Source organism: Aspergillus karnatakaensis (assembly GCF_047715665.1).
Source record: "Aspergillus karnatakaensis strain CBS 102800 unplaced genomic scaffold BJY04scaffold_18, whole genome shotgun sequence".
Lineage (NCBI taxonomy): Eukaryota > Fungi > Ascomycota > Eurotiomycetes > Eurotiales > Aspergillaceae > Aspergillus > Aspergillus karnatakaensis.
The window spans coordinates 402,553-419,482 of record NW_027395730.1 but is presented as its reverse complement, the minus strand read 5'-3'; the positions used below and the strand labels follow the sequence as shown (position 1 = coordinate 419,482).

At 51.9% G+C, this 16,930-nt stretch overlaps 8 protein-coding genes across 8 annotated transcripts; 5 read left to right on the top strand and 3 right to left on the bottom strand.

Moving 5' to 3' along the window:
• Window positions 1–209: 209 nt before the first annotated feature.
• On the top strand, window positions 210–1,447 carry BJY04DRAFT_217184 (uncharacterized protein; the record flags this gene model as incomplete). The annotated part of the gene is made up of 2 exons (XM_073715969.1): window positions 210–514; window positions 571–1,447. 2 exons carry the CDS (start codon window positions 210–212, stop codon window positions 1,445–1,447), a joined length of 1,182 nt encoding a protein of 393 aa, XP_073572504.1.
• Window positions 1,448–1,888: 441 nt separating this feature from the next.
• On the bottom strand, window positions 1,889–3,456 carry BJY04DRAFT_227022 (major facilitator superfamily domain-containing protein; the record flags this gene model as incomplete). The annotated part of the gene is made up of 4 exons (XM_073718544.1): window positions 1,889–2,428; window positions 2,477–3,152; window positions 3,203–3,238; window positions 3,296–3,456. 4 exons carry the CDS (start codon window positions 3,454–3,456, stop codon window positions 1,889–1,891), a joined length of 1,413 nt encoding a protein of 470 aa, XP_073572503.1.
• Window positions 3,457–4,053: 597 nt separating this feature from the next.
• Window positions 4,054–4,966, top strand: BJY04DRAFT_227021 (uncharacterized protein; the record flags this gene model as incomplete). Its single annotated transcript, XM_073718543.1, has 2 exons — window positions 4,054–4,171; window positions 4,236–4,966. 2 exons carry the CDS (start codon window positions 4,054–4,056, stop codon window positions 4,964–4,966), a joined length of 849 nt encoding a protein of 282 aa, XP_073572502.1.
• A 124-nt stretch (window positions 4,967–5,090) lies between these two features.
• On the bottom strand, window positions 5,091–10,810 carry BJY04DRAFT_227020 (uncharacterized protein; the record flags this gene model as incomplete). The annotated part of the gene is made up of 8 exons (XM_073718542.1): window positions 5,091–5,339; window positions 5,389–6,222; window positions 6,271–6,947; window positions 6,996–7,036; window positions 7,551–8,635; window positions 8,681–9,692; window positions 9,748–10,502; window positions 10,550–10,810. The coding sequence occupies 8 exons, from the start codon at window positions 10,808–10,810 to the stop codon at window positions 5,091–5,093; spliced, it is 4,914 nt and encodes a 1,637-aa protein (XP_073572501.1).
• A 1,330-nt stretch (window positions 10,811–12,140) lies between these two features.
• BJY04DRAFT_206902 (S-adenosyl-L-methionine-dependent methyltransferase) lies at window positions 12,141–13,536 on the top strand (the record flags this gene model as incomplete). The annotated part of the gene is made up of 5 exons (XM_073713778.1): window positions 12,141–12,320; window positions 12,372–12,501; window positions 12,551–12,674; window positions 12,722–13,158; window positions 13,211–13,536. 5 exons carry the CDS (start codon window positions 12,141–12,143, stop codon window positions 13,534–13,536), a joined length of 1,197 nt encoding a protein of 398 aa, XP_073572500.1.
• Window positions 13,537–13,753: 217 nt separating this feature from the next.
• Window positions 13,754–14,914, bottom strand: BJY04DRAFT_38620 (class I SAM-dependent methyltransferase). The gene has a single exon (XM_073720262.1). The coding sequence runs from the start codon at window positions 14,789–14,791 to the stop codon at window positions 14,015–14,017; it is 777 nt and encodes a 258-aa protein (XP_073572499.1). The 5' UTR covers window positions 14,792–14,914; the 3' UTR covers window positions 13,754–14,014.
• BJY04DRAFT_38638 (methyltransferase family protein) lies at window positions 14,915–15,896 on the top strand. Its single transcript, XM_073720263.1, has one exon. The coding sequence runs from the start codon at window positions 15,037–15,039 to the stop codon at window positions 15,742–15,744; it is 708 nt and encodes a 235-aa protein (XP_073572498.1). The 5' UTR covers window positions 14,915–15,036; the 3' UTR covers window positions 15,745–15,896.
• BJY04DRAFT_186705 (uncharacterized protein) lies at window positions 15,889–16,911 on the top strand. The gene is made up of 2 exons (XM_073710934.1): window positions 15,889–16,265; window positions 16,368–16,911. The coding sequence occupies exons 1-2, from the start codon at window positions 15,986–15,988 to the stop codon at window positions 16,760–16,762; spliced, it is 675 nt and encodes a 224-aa protein (XP_073572497.1). The 5' UTR covers window positions 15,889–15,985; the 3' UTR covers window positions 16,763–16,911.
• Window positions 16,912–16,930: the final 19 nt, after the last annotated feature.

Genomic DNA, 16,930 nt, shown 5'->3' with positions numbered 1-16,930 from the left:
GTGTGCCTTTATTCCTCTGGCATTCACCCAGAGGCAGATATCCGCAGGTGAACAATCACACTGTATCCCAGCTCTCCCCCCAAAGATAGATTCAAAGATGGAGGAAGACTTTGTTACTTATTACATCCATCTTTTACTCCAACGCCGATATAGGGAAATAACTCCTTCACATCATCTCTACATCGCTAACATCTCGAGCACAATCTGTCATGGCGACAGAAAGCTCTGGGCTTATGTCCCTGCATGACCTCTACTATCAGCGTCGATACCTCTTCGTCAATCCGCTGAAATGGACTGCTCATCATCTCGAACAAGTGGGATGTAAGTTCGAGTTTGAGGCAGATCCTCCTTCATCTGAACCTGCAACCACCAGCCGCAGGAGCAGTAACATTCGTCTATTCGGGAAAGAGGTGATCAGAGACGACGAACCTGGAAAACCCCTCACCAAGGAAGAAAAGGTCGCCGCCATGTTCGCCATGATTATGGGAGAGGCAGGTGTCTTTGCTAACTGCTCGTAAGATCTCCCCGCCTACCTAAGACTGATCAGCCACTAACACAGAGCCCTCTTAGACCATGCCCCCCATTCAGCTTCGCCGATGTGTACGAGCACAACCCCTACTCCTTCCTCTACTACCGCCAGGACTACCACCCCGATGACTTCCTCGACCCACACCAAGAGACTGCCGTCAGTTACGTCGATGCCTCTCTCCTCCGCGACGCCAGAAACAGCAAGTACAACTACCGGCGTGATCCGCGCGGACTCCCAAACTACCCGGGCATGCGCATTCGCGACAAGAAAATTAAGAAGATCACCCCTGCCAAGTGGGACGAAGATCCATACATCATCTGCTGTCTTTTCGCAATGGCCCAGGCTGAAGAGGATCTGGAGAAAGAGGTAGCTGCAAGGACTAAGGAGAAGCCCGAGGACGTGGTCCATACCGTGCGCATGATCCTGTCCAATGCCAGAGTCGACGGGAGCGAATACATCTGCGTTTACACGGCTGAGATCTCGAGTGCTCTGCTTACAACACTCAAGCGTCCGCGGGATGCAAAGGTGTACATTGCGTGGCCGACGGTCAAGGTGGAGAAAGTGCCGTATGCGCCACTCGACACTTTCAAAGCGAGGGTTATCGCGACGCTGGGCCTCCCTGATGGTGCGGTCAATCAGATCCAGCCTAGGACCGACGCGGACGATCTTCTTCTTGCTGCGTTCTGGGCGGCGGAATGTAGAAGGTTCGAACGTGGCAGGAAGCGCGCTCGCGAGGATGATGACGAGGCCCAGAAAGAGCTCTTTGCGGAAAGCACCAAGAGGATTCGTACTATGGACATCTCTATAGAGCTCGAAGAGCCTTTCGTCTATGACCTGAGCCCTGAGATTGAAGGAATTTGGGAGCAGTTCGGTCGCTTGAATGCGGGGGAGGATAACTTCTTTGAATCTCTTTGGTAGGTGGGTTACCTGGTGGTTGGTATGGAATGTTCTAGTGGCTGAAGACTAATCTGCTGGGTTGACATTATAGGAATCCATTTAAACGTTTATGGCAGACCTGCGTGAGGCTGTTCAGGGTCCAGTCAGGTGTTGAACAAGCTTGAATACTACCTAGGTAGCAACTTGTACTTGGATGTTTTGTCATAAGGTTGGTGACCGGACTTTTGATTAACGTGCAGCTTGGTTCTATCTCTTGGTATCATAGACATTCTTTCCTTGTTACTTTATTATAGTTACAAGGATAATAGATTAATGCACAGGTAATTCACAGTTTGGCTCCGTGGCATAGATATAGCTCTCTAAAAGAGGATAAATTGCCTGTATTGTGTCTAGTATCTGAAGGCGGTGCGAATTTAGACAGTATCAACTCTAACCCATAAAAATCGCAGCATCACTCCATAGCTACGTGTTCACAATAGCCCTTGTCTTCATGAAGAGTTGCAAAGCCAGATAGGCAACCACACCCGTAAAGCAAAGCCCACTGATAACCCCAAAGCCCATGAGATACTTCGGCTCATCAGCATCCGGAAACAAATAAGCACCGTATATCTGCGCCAGATTGCCCATCGCGTTCACCAGCGCCAAACTAATAGCACGCACTTCCCGCGGCATCTCTGCGAAGCTTGCGCTTGCATAAGACAGCGAGAGACCATTCGACGCCCACAGACCCGAGCCCATGATTACGAGTAATGCGTATCGAGCCTGGAAGTTATAAACGGCGCAGATGATGACGGAGCATAGCGTGGCGATGCTCATCATGAGGACGAGGAAGTAGCCCCGGTAGGGTTGATGGTTGTCGGCAATGTATCCGATGATGGCGGTCACGACAAATGCGGCGGCGTAGATTGGAATAACCATGTATTGTGCCATGTGGCCGGTGTATCCGAGCCCGGAGACGAGGGTTGGGTAGAAGTATGAGAGGGTTGACGAGCCGACAATGGCCTAAAGCGTTAGCAGTGAGACCGCAATGAGGAGACGAGAGGGACATACCATGTATCCGATGACGAATAACCAGGTTTTCCAATTCGACAAGCTCATCTTGAGGGCTTGGCTGTGTGAGAGCGCCGGCTGATCATCCGTTGCAACGAGCATCGACTCCGCAGCCATTCTCTGGATCGCAAGCTCCCGCTCCTTGTCTGACAGTCTCTTCGTGGTAGCAGGAAAATCCAGCAACAGAAAGCTCGCTATAATTGAGCATCCCGCAGTCGCAGACCCCTCAACAATGAACAGCCATCTCCAACCCCTTATGCCATGCGCACCGTCTAGACTGTCCATAATGCCGCCCGCAATCAACCCACCAAACGCGCCCGAGAGGATCGCCGCAGAGATGTAGACGGCAAATCGCTTACTCTGCTCACTCTTCTTGTACCATGAGTTGATGAGCAGGAGAACACCTGGCGCGAATCCAGCCTCGAGGATACCCATTGCCACCCGGAAACCGATAAGCGCACGGTAACTAGGTACCCAGGCGACACCGATCGTCACAATGCCCCATGCAAACATAAGAGCGGGGAGGTAGATGGAAGGTTTTATGCGTGCGAGGAGCATGTTCGACGGGACTTCGAAGACGACGTAGCCGATGAAGAAGACAACGAGAGTGATGGAGTAGCGATCTGAGCTGAGGTCGAGGTCGTGTTCCATGCCGGCGACTAGGGCGTTGCCGATGCTGCGCGATGTATTAGAACGGCAGAGAATTCTGAGGAAAGGGTGTCTTACTTGGTTCGGTCCATGTAGCTGAGGAGGTACATGACCCTAAATGGCTGGTTAGTCTCGGTCGAGAGGGCTGTGTAGGTACGGCCATAAACCTACCATATTGTGGGCAGCAAAAAGAGATCAATTTTGCGCACGAGCTTTCTCTCCTCTTCTGTATCTGGGATATACCCAGCAACAAGAGACTCATGGGTGAGGTCCGGCTTCGTCTCGATGTCCTCGACCTCGGCTAATGATGAAGTGTCGTGTTTGTCTTTCATCTTGCAGCGTATGAAATAAAATAAGATTGTCAGGAAAAGGACGAAAGACGTACATACATGAAACTGGGCGAGTCAGCATTTATAGAAGACCTCGATAAACGAGGGGTGCCAGTAGGTAACAGCATGACAGTATCCGGGGTGAAAATCCTGCTCTCCACCCCCGCAACAAAGACTGCCTTCACCTGGGGTGCGGAGGGTGTCATCAATGATTAATTCCGAGGCTGAGAGGCTTGGTGAAGGGATCGTCCGCATTAGCACAAACTCAGTCCGTGGTTGAGAGGGTGGTGTTGGCCCCGTGTCGCGGTCACTGCGGCTCGAGGCACATCGCTTTTTCTCCGAGCCGAATCAACACAGTCAACTCCACCATGGATGGAGCTCTGGAATGGTACGCCTTGCTATCAATCGGAAGACGTTGCGAATTCCTGGTCATTCTGTGACGTGATGTGAGGGGAAGAAAACTTGCGGGGTAGTCCTCGGCCAATGTCCGGTATAAAGGAACACTGCGCGTTCTTGCACAACCTTCAAGTCAACCTCTATCATCTACAGATCCTCCTCCACCTCGCCATTTCTCCTTGATAACACCTTCCAGATTCAAGAATGTCTATGACAAACGGCACAACTGCCAATGGCACCTCAGAAACCAAACAAGTCCTTAGCACCCTCCCCGGCCCAGATCACAACTGGCAAGTCACCCTGGCCGGAAAAGTCATCGCCAGTGAGCTCTTCTTCTCTTCTCTCCTCCATCTCTTCTCTCAGATAGACAAACTGACACCCCACAGTAACAGGCGCAAATCAAGGCATCGGTCTCGGCCTCGCAGAAGTCTGCCTTGCCAACAACGCAGCGCATGTCTACTCCCTCGACATCTCCTCCCCGTCAGACCCCTTCACGTCTCTCAGCAAGAAATACCCCAACCGATTCTCCTACATCCAGACCGACGTAACCACCGAGTCCTCCGTCACCGCTGCTCTCGACCAAATCGTCTCCGAACAGTCCCGCTTCGACGGACTCATCGCCAATGCCGGCGCCACGAAACACCAGCCCGCGCTAGACTTCACCCTCGATCAGGTTCGCAAGCTCTTCGAGCTAAATGTCTTTGGGGCATGGACATGCGCGACCGCCGCCGCACGCACATTCATAAAGCTCGGCACAAAGGGCTCCATCGTGTTCACGGCGTCAATGACATCGTACCGGCCGAACCGCGCGGCGCCGAGCGCGCCGTATGGAGGGACAAAAGCGGCTGTGCGGAACATGACGCATACGCTTGCGATGGAGTGGGCGGAGCACGGGATTCGAGTCAATAGTATCAGTCCGGGGTTTGTGAAGACGGCGTTGACGTACTTTGTGGATCAGAGTCCGGACTGGGATACCAAGATGAAGTATTATGGGGGAATGCCGAGGTTGGCGGTTCCGCAGGAGCTTGGGGGTGCTTATGTTTATTTGTTGAGTGATACGGCAACGTATACAACTGGGATTGATATTCCGATCGCGGGGATTGTGGGGGCTTGGTAGGTAAATTAGCGGCGATGATGAAGTGTGCTGTGTCTTATACAGGAATGGATGCTGGGAACTGCTAGAGTGATATATACACGCTTTACATTGGGAGGCATAGGCAGTACGCTAGACAAGAACTGTGTCATGGACTTCTTTCTTCGTTGGAGCTTTGCCCCCATTCCTTTCTCAGGTCTTCCATCATGGAAGTCATCGGCCACCCAGTACGCGTCTCACAAGCTTGGATAAGAGAGATTATTGTCTCCTGCTTGTGTTCATCTTGAATGCACAGGCCCGCTCCAAATAGACACTGCGCAGATAAGATTTGGAAACCCGGATCTATCAGCTCCATTGCAATTCCGACGATTGTGGCGACTGCATTGTTGAGTGTTTTCTATGTCAGACGATTAGCTTCAGGAACAAGGTAGGGTAGAGTGGCATACCTGAATAGTTCGATACCCTGAGAAGGCACCCACAACTGGTTGGTGCAAACAAACGAGAATTCTAGCAAAGCTGTACATCTGTAGGGCAACCCCAAATGACGGTGGGTGGATCCAGATCGGCGCCCATCCGTGAACTGATTCTCTATTTTCCGCCGGCATGACCTTGAAGACTGAACTTGAGAATGCTTTCCACCGCTCTAGCATATCCATGAGCTCGATGCCGCGCTCCGTCCTCCATCGTGTGTGCATGGGGGCATCGAGGCCCGTAGTATCAGCCGGCTCTGCGCAGTAATTAACAGCTTGGCTGAGGAGGTAAACGGAGCGATATGCCAAGTCATCCGAACTCAACCCTGCGTAGTCAACTGTTGGTCTCCAGAAGCTGAAACATCGTCGCCGCTCACGGAACGCAGCCCAGAGATCTTGCGTGAGCCAGATCCACCACACTGTTCGTCGAAGACCAGTAGAGTCTGCGTTAATATCCTGCGAACGCTGTATCCAGAAAACGCCTTTGAGATGCCGTTGCCAGTTTGAGTTGTGCTTGCTCGCGTCGAGCATTTCGTATGTGCTTATAATGATTGCTGTGGCAAGAAGCTCCTCGCTCTGTTTGTAGGAGGTGTACTGAAGGGCGGTCGAAACGTAGTGGAGTGTCTCATTGTAATGGTGAATGGCCTCATTGCCATCAGTCGGTAGTGTGGTGGTTTCACTAGTGGTCAGCTTGGAAAGCGCCACGTAGCGCGCTGCTAAGGCAAGAATAGCTTTCATTAGGCCTGTGTTTTGCATCGCCAGACGTGTGGCGTAGTTTGTAAAGTGCTTATGAGGGTCGAAAAGGTCTAGCTAATCCAGTGTCAGGAAGTGTAGTGGTTTATGGCCGTCTGTGCTTACCCAGACAGCGATTTGATCTGCGAACCTGCGAAACAGAGCCGCTTCCTGTTTAGAGAGAGCAATGTCGGACTCTCGTTGCCATGTGCGTCTTTCGAGCAGGCCCGGTGGTACAGGACACGCAGAAGAACTGGTATGCTCATGCAAATACCTAACAGAAGGGCTTTCGAGATGAGAATGTGGAAAGGTTGGGCTTGTAGGTAGCGAAAACCCCGTTCCTGCCTGAGCAGCATCTGTCGCTAGCAGGTCTAACCATCGCGTGCTTGCATGGTCGCCGTTGACGTCTGGACTAATGGCACTGGGTGAACTCAGAGGACGCCTATATGCCGCGTGTTCTAATTGTGGGTAGATGTCAGAAACCTCTGGCTGTGGGCGAGTGTCCGGGTAAAGTGCTAGGAGCTCAGGGTCGAGAATGTTATGTGACTCAAGGCTCGGTCTGCTGGTGTTTGCGTAGTCGAGTGTCGGAGCTATCGGGCCGTGGGGTGTCGGCAGTGTTGGGGAGAGTAGATTCTGGATTCGTGCTGGGTTGGACGACGCGCTGCATTCCGTCCTGACGGGTTGAGTTGAACTTTGTGTATCAGAGCTATAATGATCTGGAGCATTGGCTGGTTGGCTTGTTTCTCTGGCAGTGGGGTAATTGCATTCGCGTTCCGACTTCAGGCATGGTCCGCATTGTGGCTCTTCAGACAACGTTAGCGGCAGCAAGTTGGGGGTGTGAAGAAACGTACTCTGTTCGTCGCATTTCCTGTGTCTGGTGCGACATGTCAGGCTGTGATGGAGTCAGCTACGTCACATGAAAAATCATGATAACCCACCATCCACTCCGTGTACGCAGCCCGCGGCCACGGGGCTTCCGAATGCGCTTCTTGACCACTTTTGCGGGTGTATCGGCCATAAATTGATGGAGTGGTGAGGGTAGAGAGCATGGAGAAACGGCCACCGAGGCGGGGGATCAGGGGATCTTCACTTCCGTCGCAGCAGTCGACGGACTTCCACTTCCCCGCATCTCAACGTGGGTCCTTCTGCTCCAGCTCTGCTACCCACAATCGAGCAATAAAAAGGATTGGATTGGGGTTTCTGTAAGGAATTTCGTGCCATTTACGCTCTCCTTTCATCCATCTCGTTGCTGACTAGGTAACTTGGAAGATTCTGCACAATTTTAGATCTACCACCCACAAACACAAGCACGACCTTCAAAACCATCTCCAATAGACGCTATATTGTAGGTGAGCTCCTTGTGGTATGCTTACTCCCGCCAGCGTGTCAGCCAATCGCGAGCATACCGAGCCAGAATTCCATCCTCCACTATCCTCAATCGTCCATTGCGCAGCGTTGCACTGTCTCGCTCTGCCTTTGCTGTGATAAACGTCTTTGGTATCGAAGCTCCCGTACCTCCATACGAGGCTTCATAGTGTGCCACGAGCTTGACCGCAGGGTTCACAAGTTCCTCGCCCTTCACTTCACTCTCTCGCAGTTTTTCCAACCAGTCCTTGAACGGAACCGTCTCGAAAACAAATCCTTGCTGCCGAAGAACATCGAGAAGTGTCGCCCAACTGAAGTGGCGCGGATTCGACAGGTTATAAATGGAATCGTCGGTTAGGTTATTGGAAGGTGCATCCTTGGAAGAATTCAGCGAGCATGCTCGAGCGATCTCTAGCAGGGAACAGGCAAGCTTGTCTGCTGGCAGCCACGAACACGTAGTGTCAAGGTCAGGAAGTGCTTTCAGGGTAAGAGCAGATCGAATCATCAAGGGAATTGCTTCCGAGTCGTTCCACAGGCCCTTTTTTGAGTGTCCCGAGACTTGACCGATTCGAAGCGAGAATGCTCTCGCGCCCGACTTCCGAGCGTTGCTGACTATGGCCTCCCCGACGAGCTTTGAGCGTGCATAACCCATGTCGAGAGCACAGCTTAGGTCTAGCGTCGGGCCTTCAACAATCTTTGCCTCCGGAGACCCCAGTGCCGTCGAGATCGAGGAGCAAAAGAGCAGCATGGCAGGAGCTGACAAAGTAACGGATAGCGACAAATCAATGAGGTTTTTCAAACCCTGAATATGCGGTTCGAAGCTAGAGAGCGGAAGGGTAAAGTTTACCGGCCACGCTGAATGGACGATCAACGACACAGTCTGTCGCATTTTCTGAACCAAGAGATCGGCCAACCCCATATTAGTTATGTGCAATTCGGTCTTCAGCGCGACAATCTTTTCAGTCCGGTCTGGTGGAACGTCTAGGTCTTTGAGTCTCAGAGCATCGAGAACTGCCTCCCTAGGATTGTCTCTCCTTGTTAGACAGTAGACTGTCGACACGGTGTCGTCGTTGAGCAGCCTATACAAAACGTGTACGCCAATGGACCCGGTCGCCCCTGTAAGTATCTATAAAAATTAGCACTGCAGCGATCAGTCGAGAACAAACCTTACCACCGCATTACCGATCACCCTACCCTCCGAACATGAGACATGCGACTTGAAAGACGAGTATCTACCGACCAGGCTCTGCATTGCTGATTTGTGATCCTCGCTCGCCGTGATCTGTCCAGCCTGAATAGCATGGACATGAGCCGCCAGACGTGATATATTTCCAGCTTCGAAGACAGCATTCCGGCTCAGGGCTTCGGTATTATAAATTTTGAAATGTTGTAGGATAAGCCGACGCAAGTGGATTGACTTGAGACTATCAATTCCCGCGGCGAAGAAGTCGGTTTCGGCGTCTGCGAGAGCGACTCCGAGTTCATTCATACACAATGCACCCAAGTGAGCCTCCGTTGACTCTTTATCAAGCTGGAGTGTTCCTGTCGGAGCTTGCTCGAGCTGGGTATACAGGCCTTCGATCTCATCTGCATATCGCGTGTATATTTGTGCCCTGATCATCGAACCTTTGTCGGTTTGTGGAAGAGCTGATCCAGGCGGCAAGACGATAATCATCTCTCGAGGTATCTGTGAGAACTGTTCCGCTCTTGAATTCGCATCTGCAACTGCCGGCCAGATACTTTCGAGATACTGTTCGTCGGAAAGCGGCTGGGCTTGTTCGGATCGGAACAGTAAAAGACCAGGAGCCGCTCGGTCGACGCCGACTACGACGGCTTCCTCGACCAACGGACTTTGCTTGATAGAGCCTTCTATTGGCAACGGTAAGACCTTTTCCCCGTTCGAGAGCGTGATTCTGTCGTCTAGGCGGGAAATGTACTTCCAGCGACCGGGGAGTGTTGGATGAGGCGCAAATACGTCTCTCGAGTGATACGAACCGGGTGGATCATCAGAGTTTGATGTTGTCAACGCAGGATGCCCCTCCAGAAAAACACACTCATAAAGGTCATTTCCTATCGGTTTCATCCAGATATGTTGTCTCAAGTTGTCGAAGAACCGGAGGTAATTCCAGTATGTGTCACCTTGTGGACGTGATATCGACTCTGCAACGAGGCCCGCTTCCGTTCTACACCATGTTAGCTGTTGCCGAACGAGCGACGAAGAAATGAAAGAAGACTTACAATCCGAATGATCCACCGAAATGCACTCCAGCAGCGACCAGCCGATCACCAAGGTCATCAGGACATGGCGCACCTCCATAGGTGACTAGCTTACACGACCTTAGAGCCTCAATCCCCTTACTGCTGTCAGCGAGCAACTGCAGCAGATATGGAACCCCCTGGACTGATTCTGGTTTAGCCGCCTCGAGGGCACCGACGACTGAGGCAGTAGTCAAGGGAAGCGACGCGTCCCACATGTATGCTACCTTCCTCATATACATTGCTTGCAGTGCGGTGGACAACCCGTGAAGATGATACCATGGAAGGGTGTTGAAAGAGGTGAGTCCTGGCCCACGCAGTGGGTGTGTCATGAGAGCTTTGTGGCTGAGGAAGAGCGGCTTCGGGGTCCCAGTTGAGCCTGAAGAGTGGAGGATGAGCGCTATTCGCATTCTCTGCGTTTCGCGATTCCGATTTCTGTGAAGCACGACCATGGAAGTATTGTCGAACTCATCCGGAGACAATCGTTGGACAATTGGTCGACATGTTATAGCTTTGTGCTGGAGTATATCTCCAATCGTTTTTCGAATACTTGTCGTCTGTCCATACATGACGGTGTTGCAACCAACCGTGTCGAGCAACGATATGCAAGCGACAGCTGAGAGGCGCGGAGAGAGCATCATGACCGTGTAGCCAAGACGGCTGAGGGCAAAGAAGGTTACAACCATGTTAAGATCAGACAGTGTGAGCAAAGCAACGACCATTTGGCCCTTTTTCGGCTATTTGGCGTCAGCAAAAATGCCAATCGAGCATGGGGGTGGCTTACTGGCGGGTAACCCGAATTCATCAAACTACAAACCGTTTGGTCAATCATGCAGTCCAGATTCTCACCCGTGAAGTACTCGTATCTGGCCGTGCCGTCCTGAGGAGGAGCCGGATATGCCAGAATCGGCTCCTGAATCGCATCTGTCGCGCGGAGCCGTATCAAGTCGTCGAGGACATTGAGCCGACCAAATTGTTGCATTAAGATCTCGGCTTGATCTACTTGGGTGGCGCCGGATCGCTCGCTGTACTGGAGGATACCCATGGTGTGAATCGAGCACATGGGGTTTGTTTTTTCCAGAGTACCTAACTGTGTGACCTGAGAATCGCGACCTTTAAGTACGAATGGGAGCCTAGTCCCTACACCATCGCAATTTGTTCTAACCTATAATAAATCGACGTCGATTGAACGCCATCCCGGCAGCAGCACTGAGATCCATCTACGGAGACCATCGTCGACTCATGGATCAAACTGAACGCTGTTCTGACAGATCTTTTTTTCATAGTTAGGAAGTGTGGGTCTATAGAAGAGGTTCCCGGGCTAGGTACCTACGGAGTACAAATCTCAGCTGCAGGCGCACAGACCCGAGTTTGATCCTGGGGGCACCCAATACCCATCTAGAATCACTCACGGACTCCGATGGCGCCATGGCGTACGACAGTACTCCGGTGGTGCAAACTCGATCATACAAAAATACTTGCAATGGATATCTCTGTTCCCCATGACCAACGAGGTTGATGCAGCTCACAGCGCTGCGAGTCATGCCAGGTGTACTCCCCGACTATTCTTACTCAAGTACCGCCCTGCTTAATGTGACAGAGTAACATTACGAAAGCCCAGTCACTCATTGACGATAGACCTATGTTGTTTCCAAGATTCGACCAGTCGCAACAGAACGCCACCGAAAGTTATTTGCTTTTGGGAACACACTCCGTATTTCGATCCATATTCAGCTGGGTTCGATCACTGAGGACCCCATTATGGGCGAAGTTGTGATAAGGCATGCGTCATGTGTTCCTATGATCTGTGCTTTAGCCACGCTTTATGCTTTCGCCTAGCAGAACACAACACGTATGGGATTGCGAATCATGATGTCAAAGTCCATGTCATGCCAGCATACTCAGTATGCGGCTGTGCAACACAACCCTCCCCAGGAGCGGGCAAATTGTCAGCCCGGTGGATAAACTCACTGCGCGTACTCTTGAAAGCTAACTTTCTCTTGCCACAACCTTCATTTTGCTAGTTCCGTGTGGCGATGGTCCAGCATTGTTTAAGCCGACCTCTGCTAAGTGTGCTCCAATGGCTAGGACGAGCGCGGGCCAATTCCAATGTGATGTTCCTGCAACTTGAAGGGTTTGGCGCAGTTTTTGGTCCATAAGATGACAATATTACCAGTATCGGGTACCAAGGCAAGCGGCAGATTGTGGCGTTCGAAGTGTCGCTTGTGTGGTCTCAATCGCCCGGAGCCTCTCAACAACCAGCCTGTTCCGTAGATATATAAAGCCATCCGGAGTCACCCTTGACCAAATCAGCACATGCCCGCAAACCCTTCATTGAATCTTGCCTTCTACGCACAGAGCTCCCAATAATAGTCATGAGTCTTTTCGACGCACCCAATGTGCTCTCCCTCGTGGATGCCATTCGAGAAGCGGCGATTGAAGATAGCAGCTCTTTGCGGTCACCGCGCTCCCATTTTGACCTTCTGGCACTTATCGATCAATTAAGACTGGCAGTTGAGACCCCCACAGAGACAGCTCTCCGACTAATCTATCAGGTCTGACCACCATGTCTGCTTGAGACGGAAACAAGTCTAACCCTGCACTAGCCACCCCAAAATGCCGCTCTCCGCACCGCGATCGACCTTGGGATATTCGAGCTACTCGTGAGCCAGGGAGCACGCGGATTGTCAGCTTCAGAGCTATCGACATATACCGGCGCCGAGAAGAGCCTCATAGGTATATTTTACTTGGCAAATCTCACGTCAACGCTAACACTGCCCTCAAGTTCGACTGATGCGAGTCGCCACCGCACTGGGCTTCTGTGCAAACCCAAGCCACGAGGTCTACGAAGCGAACAGCAGGACGGCAATTTTGACACAGCCAATTGGAAGGGATGGGATACGATGCATGTAAGCGTGAGGGCTCTCATTGTGAGGTCGCACGCTGACTTATGCAGTTATGACTTGACGATGCCAACGCTTGCAAGGCTGCCCGAGTACTTCCGGGAAAACAAGTACACCATCCCGAAAGAGTACGCCGGCTCTCCAATGCGCTGGGCAGTGGGACAGAGTCAGTTCGAGTGGCTCGCTCAACGTCGACACCAACAAACTCTGTTCAACTCGTACATGTCGAGCCGGCGGCAGGGAAAGGCGAGCTGGTTCGACGTGTATCCGATTGAGCGACTGATGAGCCCGCCTTTGACGGACGAGAAACAAGTATTTCTAGTTGATATTGGAGGGAACCAAGGCCACGATTTGGCTCGGTTCCGTGAAAAGCACCCAAATCTCCTGGGAGGACTTGTCTTACAAGATCTATCGTCGGTCATAGCCGGCCATGACGGCGAGGGCATCGAGGCAATGGCATATAACTTTATGGAATCGCAGCCCGTCAAAGGTGAGTCTTTTATCACCACTGACTGACGAGCTAACATTAACAATATAACCAGGCGCGCGAGCTTACTACTTCCGAGCTATCTTCCACGACTGGCCAGATCACATCTGCCAGAAAATCCTCCGCAACACCATCTCCGCCATGGATCCAGACCACTCCCGGATCATTATTGTGGACTTTGTTCTCCCTGACACGGACACGCCGCTACTGCAAGCGTCTCTCGATATCCAGATGATGAGTCTTGGTTCTGGTGTAGAGAGGTCCAAGCGCCAGTGGACGGAGTTGCTCAAATCCATTGGGTTGGAGATTCGGGGAATTTGGAACGGGAGTCCGGGGATGGAGTCTGTGATCGAGGCTGTTCCTGCTCGAGCGATAGGGTAGGAATGGCTCCGACCGTTCGCCATGAGTCTGCAAACCTGGAGGCTCATGCGTTGGTGGAGCCGGGTTGGTGGCTGGTTGATATGTCATATTTAAGTGCGAGATAGTGAGTTGATGTGAGCTCCAGTTGTCCAGACCTGCTTGTCTCAGGAGTAACTTACTCTATCTTTCAACCTGTCTAAATTGCCACATGGACTAAAGTTATTTTGGGTTTCCATGAAACCTTTAGCTCATGGAGGTTCGGCTTTCTCATTGGGTTCCATGTGAGACTATGCAGCACTCACGCCGCACCATGATCTATAACAACATGATCTATGGCATGTCGAAACTCTATATTAAGATCTAGATCTTCTATCAACAGCACACTAAGATCCGGGGGAATTCATCCGCACATCCAGAGCCGCCGAGTCTACCGCGCCCTGTCCCCTTCACCGAAACGAACCCCCTTGTTAGGAACAAAAAAAAAGTCCATAGACCTGGCTCAGAGAGCTCTGGCTCCCTCACCGACCAAAAATGGAAAGTTCCCCGTCGCCCCCTTCTCCATCCCCTCCCAGGCATCAATCGGTTTGGTTAGCGTCCAGCCAACCCGAACTTTCACATTAATAAACCCAACCCCCTTCATGATATGCTCCATTTCTGTTCTCTTGATTCCATGTCGCTGAACACCAGCCAGTTTACTCGGTGGGTGAAACTTGATCGCTTCAGGCCCAAAATCTTCAAAGTCTGTCAACGCGACCTGTCCGCCTGGCGCTAAACACCCTAGTAGTATCGAGAGGAACGAGCGGAGATCAGGAACATGGTGTAAGACGAGGTGTGAGAGGATAAGATTGAAGTTCCTATGAGGCAGAATGGGCGAGTTTGAGTCTTCGAGAAGGTGGCAGATGGGCACGACATTCGTTCTCGATTTGTGTCGTGGGCCATTGGTGCCATTTGTATTTATCTCCACTGCGTCTGTATTTCTCTCAATCTTCTTCTGCAGTACCTCAATCATACCCTCAGACGGATCTATTGCGACGATTTCGTTCACGAGTGGCGCAACGCGGAGTGTGAGGAGACCAGTGCCACAACCAATTTCGAGGACATTGAGGCCTGTTCCTTGATCTGTTTCCGTGTGGGCTTTCTGCTGCTCAGAGAGGGCAGTGATTATCGGCTGGAGAGTGTTGAAAGCTAGCTGAGTGGCTTCGAGGACACTGGGCTTCGTGTCCCAAGTGGCGGCTTCGGCGTTGAAGCGCTCGTTCCCGTTTCCTGCGGAGGCCATGATGTCTGGTCTTAGAGCTATGAATCTTGTTCAAGATACCGGTTCAACGATCGTCACAGGGATGACATGAGGAAAATGCGAACCGGTCGGCAGTCGGTTGCAGTTGCGTTTCAGCAGCCGTGCGGGGTACCTATAAATCCGCAAAAGAGCCGGGGGGGTACATGCAGCCTCTCCAACTCCCTCCGCCGCATCAATCCAAGCAGCCACGCTAACGCTGTATACTTGTTCTATACAAGATACCAATCATGCCATCACTAAAATCAACAACCCTCTCCGTCGCCCTTCTGGCATCGGGCTACCTGCACGCCCTTTGCACCACCTCCCCGCACACCCCCAAAACACCCTACCGCACCGACCGGATTCGCTTCTTCGTCACGGCCCTGCCTACGCTAGGGACAAATCTCAACTTCCTAGCAGTTCTGTATCAAGCGCTGGTGACATTGTTTTCGACCTCGTCGGGTTCCGACCGGGAGATTGGCAAGGCTCTTTGTCCTTATCTCGAGAATCTGAATCCCGACCGGGTCCGTTGGACAACGCGCACGATCGGCTATTTCCTGCTTGTTTTGCTGGGTGCTGGGGTACGACTGAGTGCGTATGATGGACTAGGAAGGAACTTTACCTTCCAACTTGCGACGCCTGATCGACTTGTTACGACGGGCGTGTACCGATACCTGCAACATCCAAGCTACACGGGTCTTGTCGTCGCGTCGCTGGGCCATGCGGGTTTATTCGCAAGCCGCATTGATACGCCTCTTGCATGTTTAGCACCACTCCCTCTGGTGAGAATGTTACGGGAATGGGAAGGTGTTCTTGCGGTGCTCGGGGCGGCTGTTGGGGGTGGGATTTTGGGGGTGAGGATTCGGGATGAGGAGAGGATGTTGAGGGAGAGGTTTGGGCGGGAATGGGAAATATGGCATCAGAAGACCAGGAGGTTGATTCCAGGTGTATTCTAATTCTCCAGAGTTTGTACTGCGATGATCAACAGCAATAAGACCTCGTGACGAGGGCCGTTGATAAGGTGGAATCATGATTCCGTAGGTGTCTCGGCGGTTCACCGATCGCATCCATCCCCAACCTCCTCTCCTCCTGCTCTCTCCACACTCCGTCATTCCTCTCTCTTCCTCACCTCACCTTCACCACCTCCATCAACAACACCCATTACCCTCCTCCTTCTTGCCGAGAACAACCGTCAAAATGGGGGTCATCAAGCGCACTTTGAAACTCACAACCTACGCCTCCCTCGCCTCCGTGGGGGGCTTCTTCCTCTACACGCGCAATGACCGCTTCGTCCCGATGACAACATCCGACCCGATCTTCAACCACCCTTTCTACCACAAATTCAATCCCTCAGGGAACCCCACAACTCACGATCTATGTATTCGCCGCGTGCCGCTGAGCCATATTCAGCCCAGTCTGCTGGAGAAAAAGGGGCGGCTTGTTGAGTCGTTTTGCGCGGGCGTTTGGAGCGGATGGGGTACGTCTTCCCTCTTTTCCTACCTTTAATCAGTTTTTTTATCGGCTGCAAATGTCGAGATCTTAGGATTGAAATGAAATGCTAACATATTATTTCGCACAGGATACGCTTATCAACGCTCCTACCTCTCCCGCAAGTACGAGGCCGACGACACAAAATCCCACCTGTGGACGAACGCACAGCTTTCCTCTTCTTCCTACGACATTGGAACCCTCATAACCGACCATTTTGAAGTGGTCGAGAAGACCTCCGACAAGATTGTTGTGCGCTGCGGCGACTCTCCCCGGCGACAGGACGTGCGCGCTTCCGACGGCTTGTTTGAGATTTCCGCGGTCGTGAAGCCGGAAGAAGGTGTTGCGGAGTTTGGATTGAAGAGCTGTTTCTACCAAGGATTGGGTAAGGCGGAGGGGGAGCCGATGCCGCCGCATATTGCTTGGCTGCATCAGCAGTATACGAAGTTGTTGTTGGAGACGGCGCTGTATAAGGTGAAGAGGTAGAATTGGATTGTGCGAGCGAAGGAAAAGGAATCTACGGTGTATATATGAAATGAACTTAAATGACGTGTTCCCATCATCCAGTTGGCCTGGTTTCTGATTACGCTCTCCTGGGCAAATATATATTTGCGGACCATGTCCGAGATACTGGAGCTTTATAAGCCAACCCTG